Source organism: Opisthocomus hoazin, chromosome 4 (genome assembly GCF_030867145.1).
Source record: "Opisthocomus hoazin isolate bOpiHoa1 chromosome 4, bOpiHoa1.hap1, whole genome shotgun sequence".
NCBI lineage: Eukaryota > Metazoa > Chordata > Aves > Opisthocomiformes > Opisthocomidae > Opisthocomus > Opisthocomus hoazin.
Genome location: NC_134417.1, coordinates 71,521,685 through 71,543,333, shown reverse-complemented (window position 1 = coordinate 71,543,333; position 21,649 = coordinate 71,521,685). Strand labels below are relative to the sequence as shown.

Sequence of the window (21,649 nt, the reverse complement as noted above, 5' to 3'; positions counted from 1 at the left end):
GCATGAGTTACACGATAGAGCAATGTTTTGAGGCTTCTTACTAAACGTTAGAGATGGCAGTACTGCTATTGGAAGAACTGATCCAAATCCAGTGACCTGGTTGGGAATTACTTGTCTAACTTTGTGAATTTTAGGGGGAGGAAGGGTGAACCCTGCTGCAGTTTGTGATAACTGCATGAAGAACTGTTCACTGGAAAAAAGAAAAAAAGTAGTCTAAAAGCTAGGAGCAAACCAGGCTAATGATGTTGCACTGTATGTTTGTGTTTCAGGCTTTCCTGACAAAGTAACAATAAAGCAATGCTACCGTCTTCTGGGAAACAGCCTCAACGTACATGTGGTGGCAAGATTGATCTCCATTCTACTTGGATAATTTAGAACCTGAATCTGATGAGTACGGACTGGTGACAGAAAATACTTCCATCTGTCAAGAGAAAGCTGATGGCAGCTGAACAAGAATCGTAGCTTACCAAAATATCTGTCCAAACATTTTGCTGAAGGGTTCTAATATATTTTTAATACCTTGCTTTTATGGTGGATTTGCACTGTAGCAGTGTTTTTATTTAAATGAAAGTTTCCAGGACTTAATTTCTTCATTTAAATGTCCTTTTTAGTTTGCAAAATGAATAAGATCAGCATTACATATACCTCAGTAAAAATGGATAAGACTACTTCATCTTAAAGCTGTCTTCTCAGGATGGTATAAAAAGGCTGTAAATGTCAAAGCTGTTTTAGTGAAGTGCAGAGACCAAGTTCTACATGTAAAATGTCTTAATCTGTAAATATCAGTGATACATTCTTAAAAGATGTATTGTACATATGATCTGAAATTTTGATGTGTTTTTTGTAGCTAATGCAACTATTAAGTTCAGTATTTTGTATAGTGTTTTTAAGAAGACACAGTGTCATCCTTAGTTTATGGCTGTCTCATCCTTTCTAAATACTTGTAGGTTTCTGGAACCCAACTGTATCTGCTTGGAATGATTTGTTTAGGTGCAGCTGAATAAACATTATTCAAGATTATCACAACTCTGACAATAACATGCCTGTTTCTGCTCTCACTACATTATTCAGGGTAAGATCATTGCTCCTTAACAAAGACCTACACGTAAAAGACATAAAAAAATTTGAAAGCTCCATGTCTAGGTTCCTGTGGCATAAGAACTGGATAAAAAAAATATGGGAGGCTTCTGAAGTTTCAATCACAAAACTTGATAGTAGTACTAGGGCTGGGAATATATGTTGGGTCATCCAGAGTGCCACAGTTGTACACCATCTCATAGAGCTGGACTGAATTTTTTTTTAATCCTCAAGTCTTGTGAGTTTAGTATCTCTGAAACAATAGAGAAAATGATGAGAAAGCTGAAAGCTGTCTAAACAAGAACATGTTTGGGCTGTTATTTTTTCTTACAGGTAGTACTATATTGGTATCTAGAGAAAAAACAGCTTGAGGGAGCAAAAGGCAAGATGATATACAGTAAGCATCCATTAGGGAGCTGGTCATAAAGCTGAAGGACTTTGTGGATTGATCATCGTTCCTGTGCACCAAAGCAGTAATTTGTCAAAGCTGGCAATCCTGACAAAGATGGATTTCCCTCCCCTCCCCTCCCCCTCTGTGGGATGACGTAGGTATGGTCATAGCATGTTGCACCTAGGCTTGGTAATGCAGAAGAAACTAAACACTGCAGAGAACAGAGCTGCTGTGGAGATGCTGCAGCTATTCTGATCTGCCGTAGTCCTGGAAAAGAAAATGAGCTTGGTGGTGGTGTTTTGTGCCAAACTTTATCTTGTGCTGACTCCCTGTATATTTCTTCTTCAGTCTTGATTTGCATACTGCTTCCGGACTGTTAAACCAGGAAAAGCTTGGGCTGACCTACTTCAGCCTGTCTTAATCCCCAGGAAGGTTTGGACTGCTTGGCTTGTTCAAGCTATAAAAGAGAAATGAATTCTCCTGGAAGAGCTCTTGACTAGGCTCCAGAGAGGTGTGAGGTTGGCCTCCATCTTCACCTGGTCTCTTGTACTACTGTAATCCCAAAGAAGTACCTGACTAGTGTTAGGCTGTGCCTACTACTAAGCTGCGAAGAGCAAGTGTGGTTTTGACAGTAAGGAGTCAGTAATCTGTTTACCTGGTGGTTATTGTGTAGATCTATCAGGCGGATCAATAACTAGTAGCTATATGGTCTTGTTCTTGGTAATGGGAAGACATGTTGCTATCTAACGCAATCCAAACATTCAAATGGAGATAAAGGAGATCGATGTTACGTATAAACTGGGATTTATTTCTGCTGAATCATGTAAATAGTCTGTTAATTTTGCCTCACTATAACAATATTTGGCCAAATATTACTATTAACAATTAGTTTTCAGTTCCTTGATGCGTATGCATTTTAATGATTTGTATGCTACCCATAAGCAAGAAGTATTAAAGTGTAAGTTGAAAGTTATCTAACTGCATATGAAACTAATATAGCAATGCAACGTTACATGTTGACGGTAAATTTTAAATCAGTGTGATGGTGAGGAATGAAATCTGTTTGCAAATCAGAGCTGTTTCTGAAAGAGATATTTTGAAAGAACAGATTTCAGAGTTGTAATTATATATTTGTGTATTTTACCCCCGCACTGTAATATCAGAGCGCTGTAACATCAGTGCAGCTAAATTGAGCTACAGTTTCTTATCTAATCTGTTTGTCATTAGTAGACTCATTTACTGAGCTCTGTTGGGTTGCACCTCCTTGGCCTTGTTTGGTGATTACGTTGCCTGCTTTTCTGAGCAGTCTCCTGTTCGGAAGGGCTGTGCAGCCCACACCAGTGCTGCACTTTGCAACTTCAGCCTAAGCATTTTCAGACCAATGAAATGTGATTACAAAAGCAGCTGAAAGGTAGATGAGTGAAAGCTGGAAGACAGCTCTGGAAATGGAAGGAGGTTTCCAGAATCTGATTTTTGGCTTTGTAGCTCATTTTGCACACCTGAAATACATCTCATTGTCTGAGTGAGAGGTGAAGCTTTAGAAGCTCCACTGAGGAAAATTATGTCATATTTGGTGGTGTCATATTTATGCAGTCATTTTTGAAGCTTACGGGTTGCCTTACAGAATGTCTTACCTACAGAAGCTTGGTTTTATCTAAGTTAATCTAGGGATTCCGTGTACTCATGAAGAAACCTGCGTAGCAGTGAAGTTACTAAAATACCGTTTGTTTAATGCAGTGGGTTTGAATATTTTTTGATACACGAACTCAAAATTGTAGTGTGGAGGTGCAGGCTTCCACACAGTCAATGTAAGGCTCCTGCCACAGGCATTTTTGTCTTGCCTTCTGCTGACGAGTATCAGGATTGTCGGCAATCGCTGTGTTACAGGCTGGAAAGCCATTGATCTGGGATAACGCTGTCGTGTGTCTTAAACCTCGTCGCGGGTAAGCCCATTTTGTTTTATAAAGAGCCATCTCAATAGAAATCTGAGCAGGTCCAATGCTTCGGTGACTGTACAATTCTGTTTTAGCAGTTGTCATGTTTCTAAAATAATTAGAAAACTTAGCAAATATTTGTTACCTCTCAAGGGTGAATTCCAGTAACCATTTTCCTTTTGCCTGTGCAAACATGAGTATTCTAGTGTTACAACCTCATTAAGGGAAGTTTATGTTTGTTTAGTAACAACTTGTTTGAGTAGATAACTGATATCCAAGACACCAGGGCAAATGAAATATTGAATAGTGATAGTATGTCAATTTAAATGTTGTGAAGAGCATGAAGAGATTTGTGTTACTTTTATCTTTAGTTAGTTACAAGGTTTGGGGAATTTGTGTAGCTATTGAAGAAAAAAAGATATGTGGCCTTAGATGACCAGGCAGCCCTCTGGAAGGCAAGACAACGGGGTTGCTCTCTTTGGCTTTCCTCCACCTGGTGCTTTTGACAGCGGGAAGAAGCACGGACAAGGGATCTTTCGGTAAGAGCTCTGATGAAGCAAGAAGTCAGAGGGGCTAAAATTGAGTGGAATACACCCGTTCTAGTGAGAGAGGGCTGTTGGAGGGATGTACAGGTGGCTGCTCTGATTGGGTGCCCTTCACTGGGCAACAGGGAAGTCCCCGAAATCTCCAGTGGGGAGCCTCTCTGCTTTCAAACACAGGAACGCATCCTGAAATGCCAGCTTCCTTGAGAGCATGTTTGGCTTGTGCTTTTGTCCATGCTCTGGGCTGTTGCAATTCAAACATTTTTAAATTACAAGCTGGCATTTGGAAGCAAAGCACACTGATGGTGCTAATGTATTTTCTTATACCTAGAGAATAAGAAATAGTTTTGATTAGTTTGAATGTTTGCCTTATATATATTTTAAAAAACAAACTAATCATATTCTGTTTGTAATACCATACTCAAGAATGGGATTTTACTCAGAATTAATATTTCTGAATGGCATTTTGACTGTACATGGATCATACTTACCATGTGGCATTATTCATTGTACATGTGTTGTAAGGTGAGGCATGGCGAAGGGTTCAGGAGAAGACTGGATGGGTTTATGGACGAAAAATCCTTTGAGAGTACTGGCAGACTTCTGGCTGACAAAGTTCCCAGGCTGCGAATAAATGGAGGCCAGGAGAGTGCGTAGGAGAGGTATTGTGTGTGCTTTCCCTGTCGTGTACCTTTCCTTTCCTAGCTGCTCTTGGCCACTGCTGGAGACAGGATACTGGCCTAGATGGATCTTTCTCTAACCCAGTATGATTGCTCTCACTTCCTTATATTTGTATGGTGACAGAATGCCAATATGTGTAATCAGAGCATTAATACACAGCAAATGATTTATGAACTTAGCTCGGATCTAAGCCTCTCGATAAAGCCAACAGTACAGAACAGAACAAATCTGAGGGAGGTTGTGCGGTCAGGTCCATCCATGGCTTTAGGGTTATTAGTGGAGAAGGGTGACTATGCAGATGAACATCCCTAAAAATAACTCTAGTGTACATTAAAGCGATTGGAATGTGCTAAAAGGACTGGAATAATGAATAGAAATGAGCAAAGCCGATGTAACTGACTGGAAACTTTTCATGAATGTAATTTCAAAAAAGAATGAAACAGAAAATAGGAAGCATCTAAGTGATCGGTGGTTTGTAGAAACGACATGTAGGAATTAAAATCAGAAAGACAGGAACTCAAATATGAGTCTCTTAATGAAACTAAAAAACTGGTATGTGTTATAAGTGCCTTCGTTGTGATGAAGGAACCCAGGGAGAGTTAGGACAGTAGATCAATTCCAGCCGAAGGAGCTAACTAATTCAAAACACATCTCTCTTGTTTGCTATTAAAAACTGAAAACATAGGTTTCCTGGCCAGTTAGATTAACTTCATCAGCAGGTAACTTATTAACTTCATCAACTATGGTGAGAGAGCAAAATCTTAAGCAGTTGTCAGAGGTCAGTATGGTGAGACGTAAAAGAAATCCCTAAGGAGTGGCATGGGAAACGGAGCCTTGCAGCTGCTGCAGCCCCTGGGGAGGGTCCTGAAGCTGTAAAGCTCTCCGGACACAAGTAAAGAGAAGGAAGGAAGCGATGATGGGTGGTTATAGCTAAGGGGCAGAAAGGGGAGCCGTTGTTTTTCACAGTCACCCCTGTTTGATGTGAACAGTGTGGTTGTTGACCTCTGGATAGGGCCTAATGCCAGTTTAGTGCTTGGTTGTCTCAGAGCTGTAGGGAAACCGCAAGTGCTGAAGTCGATACAGCGCACTGTTTACACCAGCAATTGGCATGTTTGTGCCATGTAGGTGACAGTGCTCCTTCATGTGTCTTATGTCCCTTTGGAACGCTGGGGTATTATTAGAAAGAGGAACGATGAAGGGGGATCCAGGGGAAGATGGAAGTGCTGGGACACATGACCGTAGCTGAGGGGAAACTCGGGTAAATGTGCACTGCTCGGGATTAAACCAGCAGCGGCGTTGGATTTATGATTATTTGCAAGTATTTGGGTTGTAACATTGAATACCAAGGATCTTTTTTGCCTCTATAGAACAAAATAAAAAATTATTTGTTAGATGTTTGTAGATGTTTTTAGAATGTTAGGGGTTGGAAGGGACCTCTGTGGATCATCTAGTCCAACTGCCCTGCTGAAGCAGGGTCACCTACAGCAGGCTGCACAGGACCTTGACCAGGCGGGTCTTGAATATCTCCAGAGATAGTTTTGTGTCATCAGCAAACTTGCTGAGGGTACACCTTGCTGAGGTTAGTCTTTCATTAAAAAAATTTGTCAGGTTGGGATTCACACCAATAGTTGCCCTTCCCCCAGGTAAAAAGGGAGCATTGCCACAGGCTCGTGTCATGTCTTCACATCTAAGTTGACTTCCCAGGTGCAATTAATGCGTATTGAATTTTTGGCCGTAATCCGAGTCAACTCTTGTCTTCTACAGCAGCGTCTTTGCACTGCAGGCACATACTGCTGGAGCAGCGGAGGGATGCCACCATTTCATTTCACACAGCTACACAAAGTGGGGGTAAATTGTAGATCCTGCCAGTACAGAAGGTCTTCAGCCAGAATTAGACAGAGACAAACACTCCGTTACTTCCTGCCAAGTCTGTGCACAACCTGTACTCTTCAGAGGTGTTTTCTCAGCCATAATGTCAGTGTGGTAACGAGTGATCTGTCCCAGCAGGAGGGGTTCCTGCCAGCTCTCCTTGTCAGAAAGAACAGCCCCTATTCTTATGCCAGACATTTGACAGGTTTCCATTCTGTTCCTCCAGAAATGATGTCACAATCCAATGCATTTCAGTAAAATTAAAAGGTGTGGACCTATTTTTCTCCTTAAGATGATTTATAGATTTCCCAACTTGGCCAGCCTGAGATGTATTCACTAGGAATAGAGAGTAAGTTAACTAAAATCTGGAAGGTCTAATGAAATGGAAAATAGTGCATCGTGCAAAGTTTGGATAGGTGTCCAGAGCGATCTTTCCATCCTACAATCAGTGCGTAGTCAAAGTCACTTGGTCTTCAGGTCAACCATTTTCGAAGCTGTAAAGCCTGTGTGAAGAGAAGGTGAAAAGAGTTTTTTCTTCTTCCTACTTGCATGCACAGCTTTCTCCCCATCCTCTATGGTTTATTGCTCATTGGTCATCTGGTATATTAGAGTTAACTGGTTGGAAAGGGAAGCCTGAATCAAAGATTGACAGGCAGCAGAGAGGGGCAATGCATACTTAGTATGCCAAAGAAACGAATAGAGAAAAGGAACGATTTTGTGAGTCGCAGACAAGGTCCAGACTGAAAACTGTCCATTTACAGTGAACTTTGTGAAAGCAATTCCTTGAAGTATGCATACATTCATCCAGCCTGCTAGGAAGTGCAGGTTTAGTTGGCCCATAGTTTCTTCAAGTTGACACCCAAATGGAAGTTATAAAAACTTAGTAGACTGTTAAAACAAAAAGAGCAAAAACCCCAGACAGACATCAGAACTAACATGAAGAATGTTAGTGAGCACTAGTTTAATGGACAGTGCTGCGATATGCAGAGGAAGAAGGTGTCCTGTCGACTAGACAGAGACATCAATAATTTATCTATGTTCTCCTAGTCCAGAACAGAGGTTTCAGCGCAAAGAGTGGAATAGAAAATTAAAAAAATGTACAAGGACAGATCCTCAGTTCATGCAAAATATTGCAGCTCATTTGGATAGAACGGAGCAGTGATAGCCTTCAACAACTGAGGATACAATTCTGTGTTTTCCTGTAAGTACCATCCCCTACGATGGTGAAGGACAACACATGGGGATTCCTCCTCATGTTCCTCTGTTCTGGCAGCAACAGCTGATGGACTCGGTCTCCTGGATGCCACAGGCTGCAGCAGAGCTGCTGCTGCTGCACCAGTAGTCATGTGGGATGGGCTGTCCGGGGGTTCTGGAGGGCCTTTGCCTCTGCCCTTCAGATCTCTAGGCAGGGCAGTAACTGGAAGGAAGAGATACACAAAGCTCCCCTAAGCAGGGAGGGGAAAGCACATCAAGTTCTTGTGTGAAGGGAATATTTGGACTCTGGCAAAAGCAAAGGGGAGGTGGGATATGGGCTCTGCCATGTCTTCCATCAGCAATAGCCTGGGCCTCACAAGTACCAACAAGCAACTGGGTGGGATGCTGCTTTTGAGAAGGCTGTGAGCTGCTCCTGTAGGGTCGAGGAAAATAGGGTCAAGATTCAAATTTTGGTTATCAGAACATATGAATTTGCATTTTTTGATTATTTTTGAGCCCCCTTTGATTTCTTCCTTGGTCTTCTGCATTGTCTGTGGCTGGCCCTGAATTTGGGAGCCCTGGTGTGTGCCATGAAGACAGCCTACACATGCCAGACAAATGCAGTCCCCTTGGTGTGCGATTGTCTGCCCAGCATCTGGGGACTGGCTCATCCTTGTAGTCAGAGCAACCATATTTGGTTAAAATTGCATTTTGCTGTTTTAATCCATGGGATGCTCTTTGGTACTGCTAACTTGTTTGTGTCATCTGCCCAATGAATTAGTGGCTGGAAGCTTCTCTTTCAATACAAATATTCCTTGCCAGCCACTGTGGTTTTTATATGTGGGTTGTTTTGTTTTTTTTTTTTTCTTGGTAACAATCTAGGTCTTTTAGTGCTGCCAAATAATCTTTCCTTCACCCATGCGGTGCAGCGTGTGGGGAGAGCAAGTTGTTCCCGCAGTAGCCAGCTGCACATTACAAGGTGCTCCAAGACATAGGGGGGCTCAGCTGCACAAAGGTGAAAGACGTAATGATAAAGTACAGGCAGATTTCAATTAATGGTCTTTCAAAGCTCCTGAAATCAAAAGACAAAACCAGAAAAATGTTTAATATCTAGACGATTTCCATGCTGTCAATCTTTAATTAAGATAACTGAGATAAAGTTCACTCTTGCAAGACAAGAGAGCAAAATGGGCACCTTGTGAATAAAGAGCCGTGTGAGAGCAAAGGGCACTGGGGCTCGCAGCAGTACGGTTTGGCACTGGAGGCTTCACTTCAAACGCGGGACAGCTGGAGGAGAGCAATGCTTTGGGCTGCTCCCGCTCCTGGGCTGTTGATTGCATTGTTATTGCTTGCTGGATTGAGCTGTGAATCAAACCACTATGAAAAAAAGAGGCAGAAAAGAACCGTTTATGTCGAGCAGTAAGTACTGATGCTTGCAAATGCAGTTGTTCATATGGTGGCTTCAAAGTGCCAGTAAAGGGAACAAAATAGCTTTGCTGCAGCTCTTTTTTACACACTCTTTGGCAGATACGAGTAACTAAATGATCTCTTTGTTTTTTCTGAAATATAACAGGCCTCGTTTGTCCTCAGAGCAGGGTAATTTAGTGTTCCACGCTGGCTCCAGCAAAAATATTGAGTTTAGAACTGGACCACTGGGGAAAATAAAAATTAATGAGGAAGACCTTGCAGAACTTTCTAGTCAGGTGAGGTAGTTACTTTTTCTTAATGTTTTTGGATTTGGTTTTGCATGTTAATTGTTTAATTGTCTTCAGAATTTGTCTTAGCAAATGTTTGATGTGTTTTTTGTGATTGTTATTTTATACTGTGTCAGTGCTCTGATATGAATGTAAGCTATTGCAGATTAGTGAAGTAATCATGCCATTACAGAAAATAATTAAAAGATTAAATTGTGTATGCAACAGAGCGGTCTGTATTTAAGCAGACTTTATAATAGTAAAGTTAAGCAAGAATGAAACTTTCCTAAGCTTTTGAAAAAGCAAAGCTTGTTCACATTTGTAAGCTTTTGAAAAAGCTAAGCTTGTTTCACTTTGTCTCTGTTTTTTAAATTTAGGTGAGAGAAAGTAATGCAGAGATTCAAGAACTTAAAAAAGCCAACGGTGCCTCTCAGAACGTGTCCCAACAGGTTGCTCTGCTGAGCTCAAAGGTGAGCCATACACTCGTGGTAGCCTCCTCCAGCATTCCCAGTTCTCAATTCCTCACATTAGCATTGTTACCTTATTCATTTTAGTATTTATGGACTTCAGGGAACTGGGGCAGAGTCCATATTTAATATCAGCTCAGAGTCTATGTTCGATGTTGAGATACTTATTCAGTAACTCTGGAGATAATGCAAATATTCCTATCAATCCCATAATTTCCAGTTACCAGGATTCTTCTTTTGTTCACTGTCAACATCTCTATGGACTATATCCTCTAATAGTTATGGAATTGAAATCCCACCAAATTCAGGAAATGGATCGTGTCTGTTCTGATAGGTGTTACACAGACATTCCACTCCGAGAGTGAAATGAGTTATAGGGGTTTGCAGTGGAAAGAAAAGACCTATGCAGTAGTTCTGTCTTTTCCCTGCTACTAAAGATATTTCTCCAACAGAAGATTTTGAAACCTTTGTCCAGGTGGTTTAAGTGTCTTTTGTTACAGTGTTGCCACAAGTTCCTTATAGGAAAATATTTTGTAGCCTGAGAGACCTCCTTTTAGGTAAATTGTGCTAATACTAGCCATCATAGTATTTAGGGAGGTGATTCGAGACAGCCAGCATGGCTTCACCAAGGTCAAGTCCTGCCTCACCAACCTAGTGGCTTTCTATGACGGTGTAACAACAAGGGTGGACAAGGGAAAACCAATGGCCGTCATCTATCTGGATTTTTGTAAAGCCTTTGACACGGTCGCCCACAACATCCTTCTCTCTAAATTGGAGAGCCATGGATTTGATGGGTGGACTGTTCGGTGGATAAGGAATTGGTTGGATGGTCGCAGCCAAAGGGTAGTGGTCAACGGCTCAATGTCCGGATGGAGACCAGTGACGAGTGGAGTCCCTCAGGGGTCCGTGCTGGGACCGGTGCTGTTCAATATATTCATCAATGACATGGACAGCGACATTGAGTGTACCCTCAGCAAGTTTGCAGATGACACCAAGCTGAGTGGTACAGTTGAGACGCCAGAAGGACGGGATGCCATCCAGAGGGACCTGGACAAGCTGGAGAGGTGGGCCTGTGTGAACCTCATGAGGTTCAACAAGGCCAAGTGCAAGGTCCTACACCTGGGTCGGGGTAATCCCCGCTATCAATACAGGCTGGGGGATGAAAGGATCGAGAGCAGCTCTGCTGAGAGGGACTTGGGGGTACTGATAGACGAAAGGCTGGACATGAGCCGGCAATGTGCGCTGGCAGCCCAGAGGGCCAACCGTGTCCTGGGCTGCATCAGGAGAAAGGTGGCCAGCAGGTCGAGAGAGGTGATTCTGCCCCTCTACTCTGCTCTGGTGAGACCTCACCTGGAGTACTGCGTTCAGCTCTGGAGCCCTCAGCGCAAGAAGGACATGGAACTGTTGGAGCGGGTCCAAAGGAGGGCTACAAAAATGATCTGAGGGCTGGAGCGCCTCTCCTATGAGGACAGGCTGACAGAGTTGGGCTTGTTCAGCCTGGAGAAGAGAAGGCTGTGTGGAGACCTGACTGCAGCCTTTCAGTACTTAAAGGGAGCCTATAGGAAAGATGGGGACAATCTTTTTAGTAGAGACAGCAGTGACAGGACGAGGGGTAATGGTTTTAAACTAAAACAGGGTAGGTTTAGGCTAGATATAAGGAAGAAATTCTTTACAATGAGGGTGGTGAAACACTGGAACGGGTTGCCCAGAGAGGTAGTGGAGGCCCCATCCCTGGAAACATTCAAGACCATGTTGGACAGGGCTCTGAGCAACCTGATCTAGTTAGTGGTGTCCCTGCTCGCTGCAGGGGGGTTGGACTAGATGACCTCTAGGGGTCCCTTCCGACCCAAAACTTTCTATGATTCTATGATCATGAACCCTGGTTCAGTTTCAGCTTGCTGTTTGTGGTTATAACCCACTGAGAAATGGTTAACCTTTTCTTGGCTTGCGGTGTGCTGTCTCAGACCTCTGTCCTTTGTGAGCGCACGAGTACCCGGACTGTCCCATTGGAAAATTCACATTTTCAGTGTTGAGCACCTGAATACATCTTCACGAGACTGGGTCTTGCTTTTTGGAGCCACCATGGGACGTTTAATCTGTTGTTTTCTGGAACAGCCTAGAACAGTGAAATCCCAGTGAATGGGGCCTGATTTGAACCTGATTGTCGCCTGGTTTCACGTATCAACTGTTCTTCTTGATACAGAGATGATTAGCATGGCCCCTTATCAGGGCAATGAGGCTCGTGAGGGGTCTAGAGCACAAGTCTTACAGGGAGCAACTGAGGAAGCTGAGGCTGTTTAGTGTGGAGAAGGCTGAGGGGAGACCTTATTGCTCTCTACACTTAACCTCAAAGGAGGTTGTGGTGAGGCAGATGTTGGTCTCTTCTCCCAAGTAACCAGTGACAGGATGAGACGCAATGGCCTGAAGTTGTGTCAGTGGAGGTTTAGATTAGATATTAGGAAAAATTTCTTTACTGAAAGAGTGGTCAGGCATTGCAACAGGCTGCCCAGGGAGGTGGTGGAGTCCCTATTCCTGGAGGTGTTTAAAAAAAGTGTACATGTGACATTTTGGGACATGGTTTAGCAGGCATGGTGGTGTTGGGTTGATGATTGGACTTGATGATCTTAGAGGTCTTTTCCAACCTATGATTCTGTGATTGCTTTTTCAAAAGTAAATCTTTTGTTAGCCTACCGGCATCTAGCATATAGCTCTGTGGTCACTCTCATGCCAAGCACGGTGTAATTTACATTTCTCTTGCAGATTGTGAATCTTGACAACAAACTTCAACACTTGGAGCAGGTGAGTAAATGGGAAACAAACTAGAGATCAAAAAAGAAAAACCTAGCCCCAGGTAAATAAAGTGAGGTTACAATGATTAAATAGTTAAATTATTTCTTTCCTCTCACGTATTACTCGGGAAAACTTTCTTTGGTAACAGGAGGTTAAAAAAGCACCAAGATTTGTAGGGGAGGTGAAATGCCTTCTTACAAAATATAAACTGTGCAGGAGCCTGCATTCCTTAAAGGAAAAACAGTATTAGATGCAAGAATAACAACTAGATACCAAAGAGAGGTAAACTCTTACCTCACTGACCTGTCAAGACGAAGACTAGAGAATTCAAACTGGATTTTATATTGTACTGAAAATAGCTAATTTTCAGCTGTCACCTGCTTCTCTGCTGAGCTTGTGACAAGCCACCACTACATCTGCCAGTAAAAGTAGCTGTCAGATGAGTCACCTGTGGAATCAAGAGGATAAGCTAACCCTCCATCTAGACTCAGAGTCTGCTGCTGAAGAACAGTATTTATATTTACTTCTTACAGAGCTTTTCTATTCCTAGTGCTCGCAGCTGGCCACCCTGTGTAAGCCCAATTGTATTAGTCTGAATTTTATAGAGATACGAGTCAAACAGCTCAAAATCTTTACAAATCAACCTTGCTGAGAAAACAGGGCAGGGGGAAAACACAAGGAAGAATGGGAAAAAAAGAATTAAAAAAGGTTTGTCTTGAAAATAAATGCTAATGAAACATGAAATAAGAAGGAACTTCATTTTCTGCATTTTTGCTGGGTTTCAGGCTATCCAGAGGAATGCCTGCAGCAGTAACCCCTGTGAGAACTCAGGGAGCTGTGTGAACTCGCTGGATGGTTTCTTTTGCCTCTGTCCCAGCAACTGGCAGGTGAGTCTTTAGCCTCCTTGCATGCAAAGCCTGTGTTTTAACTGTAAGGATACACCTGGCTCAGCGTAACTGTGACAAAGCTTTTTAGGGTTGCTCAGGACAGAGTGAGATGTACTGAACAGCAAAGCAGCAGTATCACACTCATCATTTGGCTGAAGAGCAACACATTTTCTTCGCAACAATATCTATATGTACCCCCATGAAATGAAGCCCAAACCGTTGGGCCAGACCCTGCACTGTTATACGCAGGCGATGGCCTGTGAAATCAGTGACGCTTGGCAGTTCCCACAGCAGAGAATTAGTCTTTGATTTTTGCTGAGCGGGGTAAACCAAACTGCCTGCCCTGCTGTTGATCTTACGCAAGGAGAGAGAGAGAATGGGGAGAGGGAAGGATGTTTATTCAAGCTCAAACAAATACAACAAATGGGGCTGTAAGTAATGAATTCCATTCTGAGTTTTTGAAATCCAAAGACTTTTATGACAAAGGCTTTAATAGTGCTGTTACATGCAGTAGAGATGGAAAAGTTATAGCTTCTTCTCAAAGAGGCTCAATCTGAAAGTTGTCCCAGCAAGATTTGCTGTGCTTTCAGTCTTAATAAAACAGCACCTCCTGATAGAAACACTTTGAAAGAAAGTTTTCTCTGTCTTTTGCTATGAAATTGGAAAGTACGGAGGATGACAGTACTATGCTGTCCATATGCTTTCTACAAACATCTGAAAAATTTTATCCCTCATCTGACTGATAACCAGGGTCACAGAAACACAGCTGAAAAATAATGTTGTTATAAGGTTTCATAAGGGAAACTGTGTTGATAGCGGCCCACGGTTTGTATATCTTTGGAAACTATATTAAACATTGGCTCCGTGGTTTGCTTCATTTCTCAGTTATTTGGAAAATAAACTGATTTTCCATTTCATCTTAGGGCCTCCTGTGTTCAGTGGATGTTAATGAATGCCAGATTTATGCTGGAACAGCGTTAGGCTGCCAGAATGGAGCCACTTGTATGAACACACCAGGCAGCTACAGGTAACTTTTCAAAACTACACACAAAAACCCTATGTAAAATACTACTTTTGTACCCCGTATCATACCTGCAGCGCAAGTTCTAGGGAAAAGTCTGTTTAGTATCTAGGCACTATAATCCCTTGCAGTCTGAGAGAATATAAAATCCTCTATACACACTACGCCCGAGCCCACCGCAGGCACTGAAGGCCCTCTGAAGCCATTGCCTGCTTTGACCCAAGAAGAGCAGCAGGAACCAGATTTATCACACAGCCATGCTGGGGAAGGAGGCTGCAGATTGCAGACTGGGTCCCATGACCTGGCTTTCAGTTGTGGGTGTAAATTCTTTAGTGGAAATTCACTGCACCGTGGTGGGTTGATTGGGTGGTGAGGTGCGGCATGCTGGTCTGTAACCAGTGCTTGCCAACGTGCGCACCTAGCACAGCCACATTATCATCCCTCCGTCATCACCTGCTCCTTGAGACTGGAGGGAGTGAGGAGATGGAGGAGGTAAATAGGAGCAGAACTTTGGCCAGCAGAGGCTTTGAGCTGTGGGAAACCTTGTGAATACATGGGCACCCTTGATCGCCGGCATTCCCAGCACACCGCATGACTCTGAGAAATGCCTTCACCCCCTCCCGAAGCACAGGCGCTGCTGAGGCTGCAGCAGAGCAGGCAACGCACCATGCTGCCGGGCAGAACGGCAGGAGAAATGCTGTCTGCAGCCAGCTGGCCAGGAGGGTGCCTGGGCTGCCTGCATGCATATCCTCCTCTGGCTGCGCCCAGCTCCTTGGGAAACACGCTCTTGTTTACAAGGCAAGCCAGCCTGAACGTTCTGCATCTTATTTTCCATAATGTCAAGTAATCTGGTAAATAAATAACTTTCAGATATAATACAAAGCTCTCCCTGTGCAAAGGGAACAAGCAGGCTGGAGAGCATGCCACAGCTCTCTGCAAAGCATTTTGTCTCCTGCTTCAGCATGAAAATCTTAGCCCCCACAAATATTTGCTTGGCATAATACTGGCTTATAGTGCTTTGTCAGTTCTTGGAAGAACCTCGTACAAGGGAAGTTCTCCTGCAGTGCTCCTCACACTTCAGCGTTAGCACAGAGCCTGATGAGGTGTCACTGGTACATGATGCTTCCTGCCAGCTTCTCTTTGGTTTTAAAGGATGTTTCTAGCTTGCCTGCAGCTGCCCCCGACACTGATATTTGTCGAGGAAACTACACACAAAGCAGCCTGCCTTTACAGTGCTCAGCAATGTGGCATTCAGGTGTGTGACTAAATTAAAGTTTGAGAGGAAAAACCCTCTGCCTTTCTTGCAAGTGTTGCCACTGTGTTTGTGCGGTCATGATTCCTGTAAGTTCATTCCCCAATCTAATTCTTGCCCTCCTTGGTACTTGCTGAATCAGTGCTACCGAAAATGAACTAAAACCTCTTCACAAGTCATCCAAATCTTAGTATTACTGCTTCTGTATTATGCCTTTAGGGTTATTGAGGGATTATTGAGTCCTCTTCCCAACCCCATTGTACTGTCTTCACAGTCTGCCTTCACATACTCTGTCTGTCTTCCGAGTACTCCCCTGATGCTAAGTCCATCCACGCAGGTAGAGCTTGACATGGCTCTTTTCAACAACTGTGAGAACATTGCTGCTAGTTATTTCGGGGGCCAAGCAGCCCAGGTCATCCCACTCCTGCTCTGGTATAGTTATGTGCACCAGTGTGGACTGTGGGTAAAGAAAATGGTGATATTTGTCTTTCCATAGCCCCTAGTGATAATGCTAGGTGAAGGGCAGTACTGAATCAGGTCCCATCAAATGGAGCATAATGCAGTCTTCACTCCTTGTTCAGATTCTTGCATGCTTCAAGCTGTAATTCAGGAAAGCACTAAAGCATGAGGAAAAAGAGCAGGTGTTCGGGAAACACCTTCCTGAATCAGAACCTTAACAGGACATTGCATCACTTCGATGAAAGGCCATGAGAGTCCCCATGTCCATCAGACTTCTGTGTCAGAATTAAAATAATGGGGGCCTCGTCACAGTGTGCTATCAGCCGTGGGAGAGAACCAGGGCAGTGCCAAGCAGCAGTGCATCGCAATTTGGCTGAAGCTTTTTGCGGTGTGACCTACTTCTTGAAGCTGTTCTCTGAGCAACTTCAGATGGGTAACAGATTACTCTTTGCCAGACTAGGCAGGAGACAGTGCCATTGTCCTCCTCCTTTGGAGCCAGTCAGGTTGCCTTGCTGCATCCTTTGAAGTTGAACATGAAGCTCTGAAGGTACTTTGAACATACAGAAGTGGTCTGGTTCCCCGACCTTTTGCTTCTGTGTTTGCTCAGGTTGAGTTACGGCACTGGCAAGATGGTGTTGGTCTATCTGCCATCTCTTACACTAAAGAGCATGCTGTCTTACAGTACTGCACACTGCAGTTAAGCATTAAGCTGCTGTGGGTTTTTTAAGCCTAAGTTCACCTGGGTTGCTTGTCCTAGGCGCCGCGTTTAGTTATCTGCAATTGGCTTATCGAACTGCTGTTTCAACTGAGCATGTGACACCGTGGCAGGGAGAGAAGCACCTTATTGATAAGTTGCTCCAAGGTCCAGATCAGCTGCACTGGAATACCCTAATTCAAATTCTGCAGATAAATGCGTTTAAAGAGTATTTTTCATTAACCAGCTCAAAAGCAATGAAACCAGGTGTATACCTGCCATATGTCTCTGTGAGAAGCAGACATCAGCAGACATTGCAGGCTATAAATTGAGTCTAGATAAGTGTCTCACTGTCATTTTAATAAAAAGCTAGTGAACTGATAGGAGGCTTTCTGTAAGTTTTTGTCCCTTTTAGTTGTATTTCAGAGCCTCAGATTTGGTCCATGTTCTCTGGTCCATAAAGGGCCAGAGAAAAAGGAAACGTTACCTGATGACTTAGAAGCTCCCAATTTCAGTCCCACTGCATACGCATGTCAGTGTACGTGCTGTCAGTAAGGTGTGCCCTATAAATCACCGCGCGATGCAGCTGGCAGCCTGCAAGCCAGATCCCCTCTGCAGGATGCACCCCTTCAGCCCACTGCTTTGGTCTTCCCACCCCCATCAGCCCCAGTAGCCTCCTCCTGCCCGGCACGCTCACCTGAAAGCTGGGCTGCTGCTGAGACAGCGGCTGCTGCACCTTGAGGCGTGGGTGTGAAGGTACCCCGCGCCCTGGGACAGGCCAGGCACGGCAGTTCTGCAGGTTGCTAGAGGTAGGGTTTTAGGCACTTAACATCGTATGAGGGTCATAAACACAAGGTTTAGGTGCTCTCTGGCTGAAGTGGGGATTTCCAGGCTCCTACCCTGCTGAATTCTCACGTTAGGCATTTCTGTTTTTCTGGATTTGCACTTATGACTGTAACAAAAGGCTATGGATTCTCCCGTAGGGTCAGACAGTCATGGATATGCACAAGTCCCACATAATTTTAAGTCTTTGCTGAACAGGAGCCTTGCCTCTGTGCATGATTATCAATGGGATTGTTGGTATAGGTAAACAGACAGATTTCACCAGAAACATCTGATTAAAACAGTGGGGAATGATTTCTTACTATGGCAATATATGATCTTTAAGTGCTATATAAAGACCGTTTTGATTTTTCTGTCTGCTTTCACCACTAGCTGCTCCTGTGCTCCAGAAACCTATGGGCCTCTATGTGCCTTGAAGTTTGATGACTGCCAGGGAGGATCTGAGACACTCTGTGGGCATGGTATCTGCATAGATGCAGACAGGGATCAGCCTGACGAGGTAAGGAACCATGTCTAAGTCTCATTATACAGCACAGCATGAATAAGCAACAGATAATGCTGAGCACCACAGAATTGTATAGCACAAACTGCTGCTGAAAGACAGCAAGAAATGCTGCTGTACAACATAACTGAACCTCTTTGTTGTCCCAAGGACAGCAAAAAGAATTGAAAATGCCTTGTGTCTTGTTAGAGGTACTTGTCACAAAATCGGATCTACTACTACATCCATAGGCAGCTTGGGAATATTCTTCGAATAAGTCAAAGTCTTATTTGAAGCATAATATTCTTACTGTTCATTATTTGGGGAGTTCTAAGTTGCTAGAATATTTTATTACTGAAATGATTAAGAAGGACAAATAGCACAAATCTTTGTGGAACGTTATTGTCAGTGGCCTGGGAGCTGCCAGGGCTGCAGAGTGGCTGGGTGGCTGCTGCCCATGTCTGGTGCTCCTCATCATCAGCTGGACTTGGTCTCTGACTCCAGGTCCAAGCTCTCCAAGTATCCGTGCTGGGTGGATGCTAGCATACACTTGAACAGTCTTCCGGAGCAAGCCAGCTCATTCTTTTTGGGTGACAACCTGGGTACAGAGTGTTCACTCTGAAGGGACATATGGAGCATGCCAGCTTTGGCTCTTTCTACTCAGAGCAGCCCTCCAAAACCACCCTGCCAAGCCTGTGCTCCCTAACACCCCTATACACCCATGCACCATTCCAGACACAACACATATTCTTCATGCTATGCTATAAAATTATTTCTTTGCTCAATTTGGAAAAGTTTTCACAAGTCATCACTTGTTTTCTGCCCATTTTTTTTTTGTGGAGAAAGCTTTTCAAAAGGGTTCAGTGCTGATGTAACAGTGTCTGCTCCTGTGACAGTCAACAATAAAGCTCCCATTAGCTTTAATTGGACCAAAGCTAGATAATGCTGAAATCTGGCCTTTAGTAAGGTTTACAAGACAGAAAAAAACTTTCCTCAAAGAAAATGTATATTTGCAATTTGATGTCAGTGCCGCATTTTGCATAGATTAGGGAACAGTTTGTTTATAAGAAAACAGCCAAGCTGATTTCAGGTTGCTTACACTGATCTGTTTACCCTGGTTACAAAGCAAGCTGACAACTTTTAATTATGTTTATGTACAACTTGTAATTGCTGTTCATTTTCTCTGAGAGCTTTGGGGTAAATTACAGGTTTCTTTTATGAACATGATGAATGAGGCTGTTGTTGCTTCCAAAATCTAAATAGGTAAGTTCAGAGGAAGAAATGGATTGAGAAAACTACGGATGCAACTTATAAAACAAAATATGTAAACTATGTAATGCTCTGAAAGCTTTCTTGCTATAGTTTAAAAGTCATTTTATAAAATTAAGTGCTGTACTTTTCTTGACTGCTCTAACTGTCTTAAGTATGTAATGTGATGTTTTCTGTGGCAGCCCAAGTACCACTGTATCTGTGACACCGGCTGGATGTCCCCTCCTGGCAGCCCTGCCTGCAGTGCTGATATAGATGAATGCAGCCTCCCAAATCCCCCGTGCTCACAGAATCCGCTGGTGCAGTGCCACAACACAGCAGGCTCCTACTCGTGTGGTCCCTGCCCCACAGGTATCACATCCTTCCGTGCTCTCACATGGTAGGGGGTGGCAGCAGTTAGTGTCGCCTCTGTGTCATACGCACAGACACAGGATCCAGATGAGAATAATTCCGTGAAGCGCTTTGGTCTGTACTCTGCAGAATAAATGCCTTGCAGATTATGTCTTATCTAGGTAACACAGGCAGTGGAGTCTAACACATGATTTATCCCATCCTAAACAGAGCATCTAAACAGGTCTGATGTACCTTCACCTCCACAGGTACCTTCATGTTTGTTGTGTCCTATTAACTTCGTGTAATAGATCCTTCACGTCCATATGCTCACTGCCCTAAGGCAATATGAAAATCTAATTGTCTCCTCAAGCCATATAACCTATGACTCCTCTTCCGGAGTTGAGTAGGTGGTGTGTATAGGGGGAGTATTTGAAGTATTTAACTAGGGTTATGATAAAGCTTTGCTGCAAATTGTACATGTGTGAACTAGACCAGAACAGCTTTCTCTCTTGATTAAAGAGCATTTGATTCTGGACTATCCAGAACAGAGTTAAAACAAAGCATTCTTGCACACACATCTCTACCGTGCTGTATTCATAACCTATTTTGCAGACTAGAATTAATTTTCATCAGTCATGAGAGGGGCAGGTCTTCTCTTGTGTTACCAAAGTGAAATTCAAAAGTCATATTTTTCTTCTCTAAGAAAAGATCTGGTCAAAGAAGAAAATGAAAAGGTCAAGCATTTTCTATTTTAATATATCTTCTGTGTTTCTTTTTAGGCTGGCAAGGAAATGGCTACAGTTGCCAAGACATTGATGAATGTGAAAGTAATAATGGAGGCTGCTCAACAGCGCCCATGGTTCAATGTGTCAACACAATGGGATCCTTCCACTGTGGGCTCTGTCCACCAGGTAAAATGGATTTTTTTTATTGATAAAACTATGGAAAGGCTTAAAAGACAGATGATTGTGGAGATGAGCCTGGTTTATGATACACTTAAGAAGCTAAAGATTGATTTTATATAAAGAATTATCACATATACAAAGCAATACTGTAATATAGAATGCAGAGTCCAAGTATATTCAAAATGCTTCAGCTATTAATGAATGTTTGTAGAGTATGTCTCTGTTGATACATCCTCTGAAATGTGTTTCTCTTACTAGGTAACCTTTTTTTCAGTGTTAGAGCCTTGATTTAACTAAGTACTTCCTTTAAATAAAGATCATTAATGGGAGACGAGGATTGCATAATTATGATAGTAATTTCATTGTCTATATTAATTGAAAGAGTATCCGGTGTGCCATAAATCAGCTGTATTGTCTGTCTTAAAAAAGCCTAGATAATTGTTAGTCCGCTCTGAATGCTGTCTAAGGCGGCAGTGTTTCCGTTGCAGCGCAGGTCAAGCAGTGGAAGTGGTGACTTACTTCTATATAATTTGTGGTTTATGATTTAAAATGTTTTATGACATACATGCTATCAATACTAGAAATACTAGCAGGAAAAAGCATTTCTAATTAACCTTTCAATTGCTGTTTAAATGGCAACAGACTGCAGGCAGTGAAGGCTCTCAGCGGCTGAGAGCTGAAGGGCTATCACCACACTGGAAAGGGGGCCTCAGACAAGTTTTGACGTGGTGCAGCGGACCTCAGCTCTGGCCATGCAGAGCTCTGCTGCAGCACTTTGGTCCTGCTGAGCCTCCTGAGAGGAGCTGGATGTTGTTGTGTTGGAGACCCACAGGCAGCTCGGGCACGCAGCGGGAAGCCCGGAGGTG

The 21,649-nt window shown here is 43.3% G+C and overlaps 2 protein-coding genes across 10 annotated transcripts in view; both read left to right on the top strand.

Annotated features, from left to right (window-relative positions):
* TRDMT1 (tRNA aspartic acid methyltransferase 1) overlaps nucleotides 1–1,026 on the top strand; it is a 36,309-nt gene extending 35,283 nt beyond the window's left edge. For 8 of the 9 annotated variants that reach the window (XM_075419449.1, XM_075419450.1, XM_075419443.1 and 5 more), the window contains one exon: nucleotides 270–1,026. In XM_075419449.1, the coding sequence (XP_075275564.1) occupies nucleotides 270–370 (101 nt within the window). In that variant the 3' untranslated portion in view covers nucleotides 371–1,026. The remainder of the gene's footprint in view (nucleotides 1–269) is intronic. The other variant, XR_012763780.1, reaches the window with a different exon arrangement.
* Nucleotides 1,027–8,988: 7,962 nt separating this feature from the next.
* Nucleotides 8,989–21,649, top strand: part of CUBN (cubilin) — a 151,919-nt gene continuing 139,258 nt past the window's right edge. Inside the window, exons 1-9 of the mRNA XM_075417480.1 lie at nucleotides 8,989–9,107; nucleotides 9,262–9,391; nucleotides 9,760–9,852; nucleotides 12,610–12,648; nucleotides 13,425–13,526; nucleotides 14,450–14,553; nucleotides 18,168–18,294; nucleotides 19,728–19,896; nucleotides 20,658–20,789. Coding sequence (XP_075273595.1) covers nucleotides 8,989–9,107; nucleotides 9,262–9,391; nucleotides 9,760–9,852; nucleotides 12,610–12,648; nucleotides 13,425–13,526; nucleotides 14,450–14,553; nucleotides 18,168–18,294; nucleotides 19,728–19,896; nucleotides 20,658–20,789 — 1,015 coding nt within the window. The remainder of the gene's footprint in view (nucleotides 9,108–9,261; nucleotides 9,392–9,759; nucleotides 9,853–12,609; nucleotides 12,649–13,424; nucleotides 13,527–14,449; nucleotides 14,554–18,167; nucleotides 18,295–19,727; nucleotides 19,897–20,657; nucleotides 20,790–21,649) is intronic.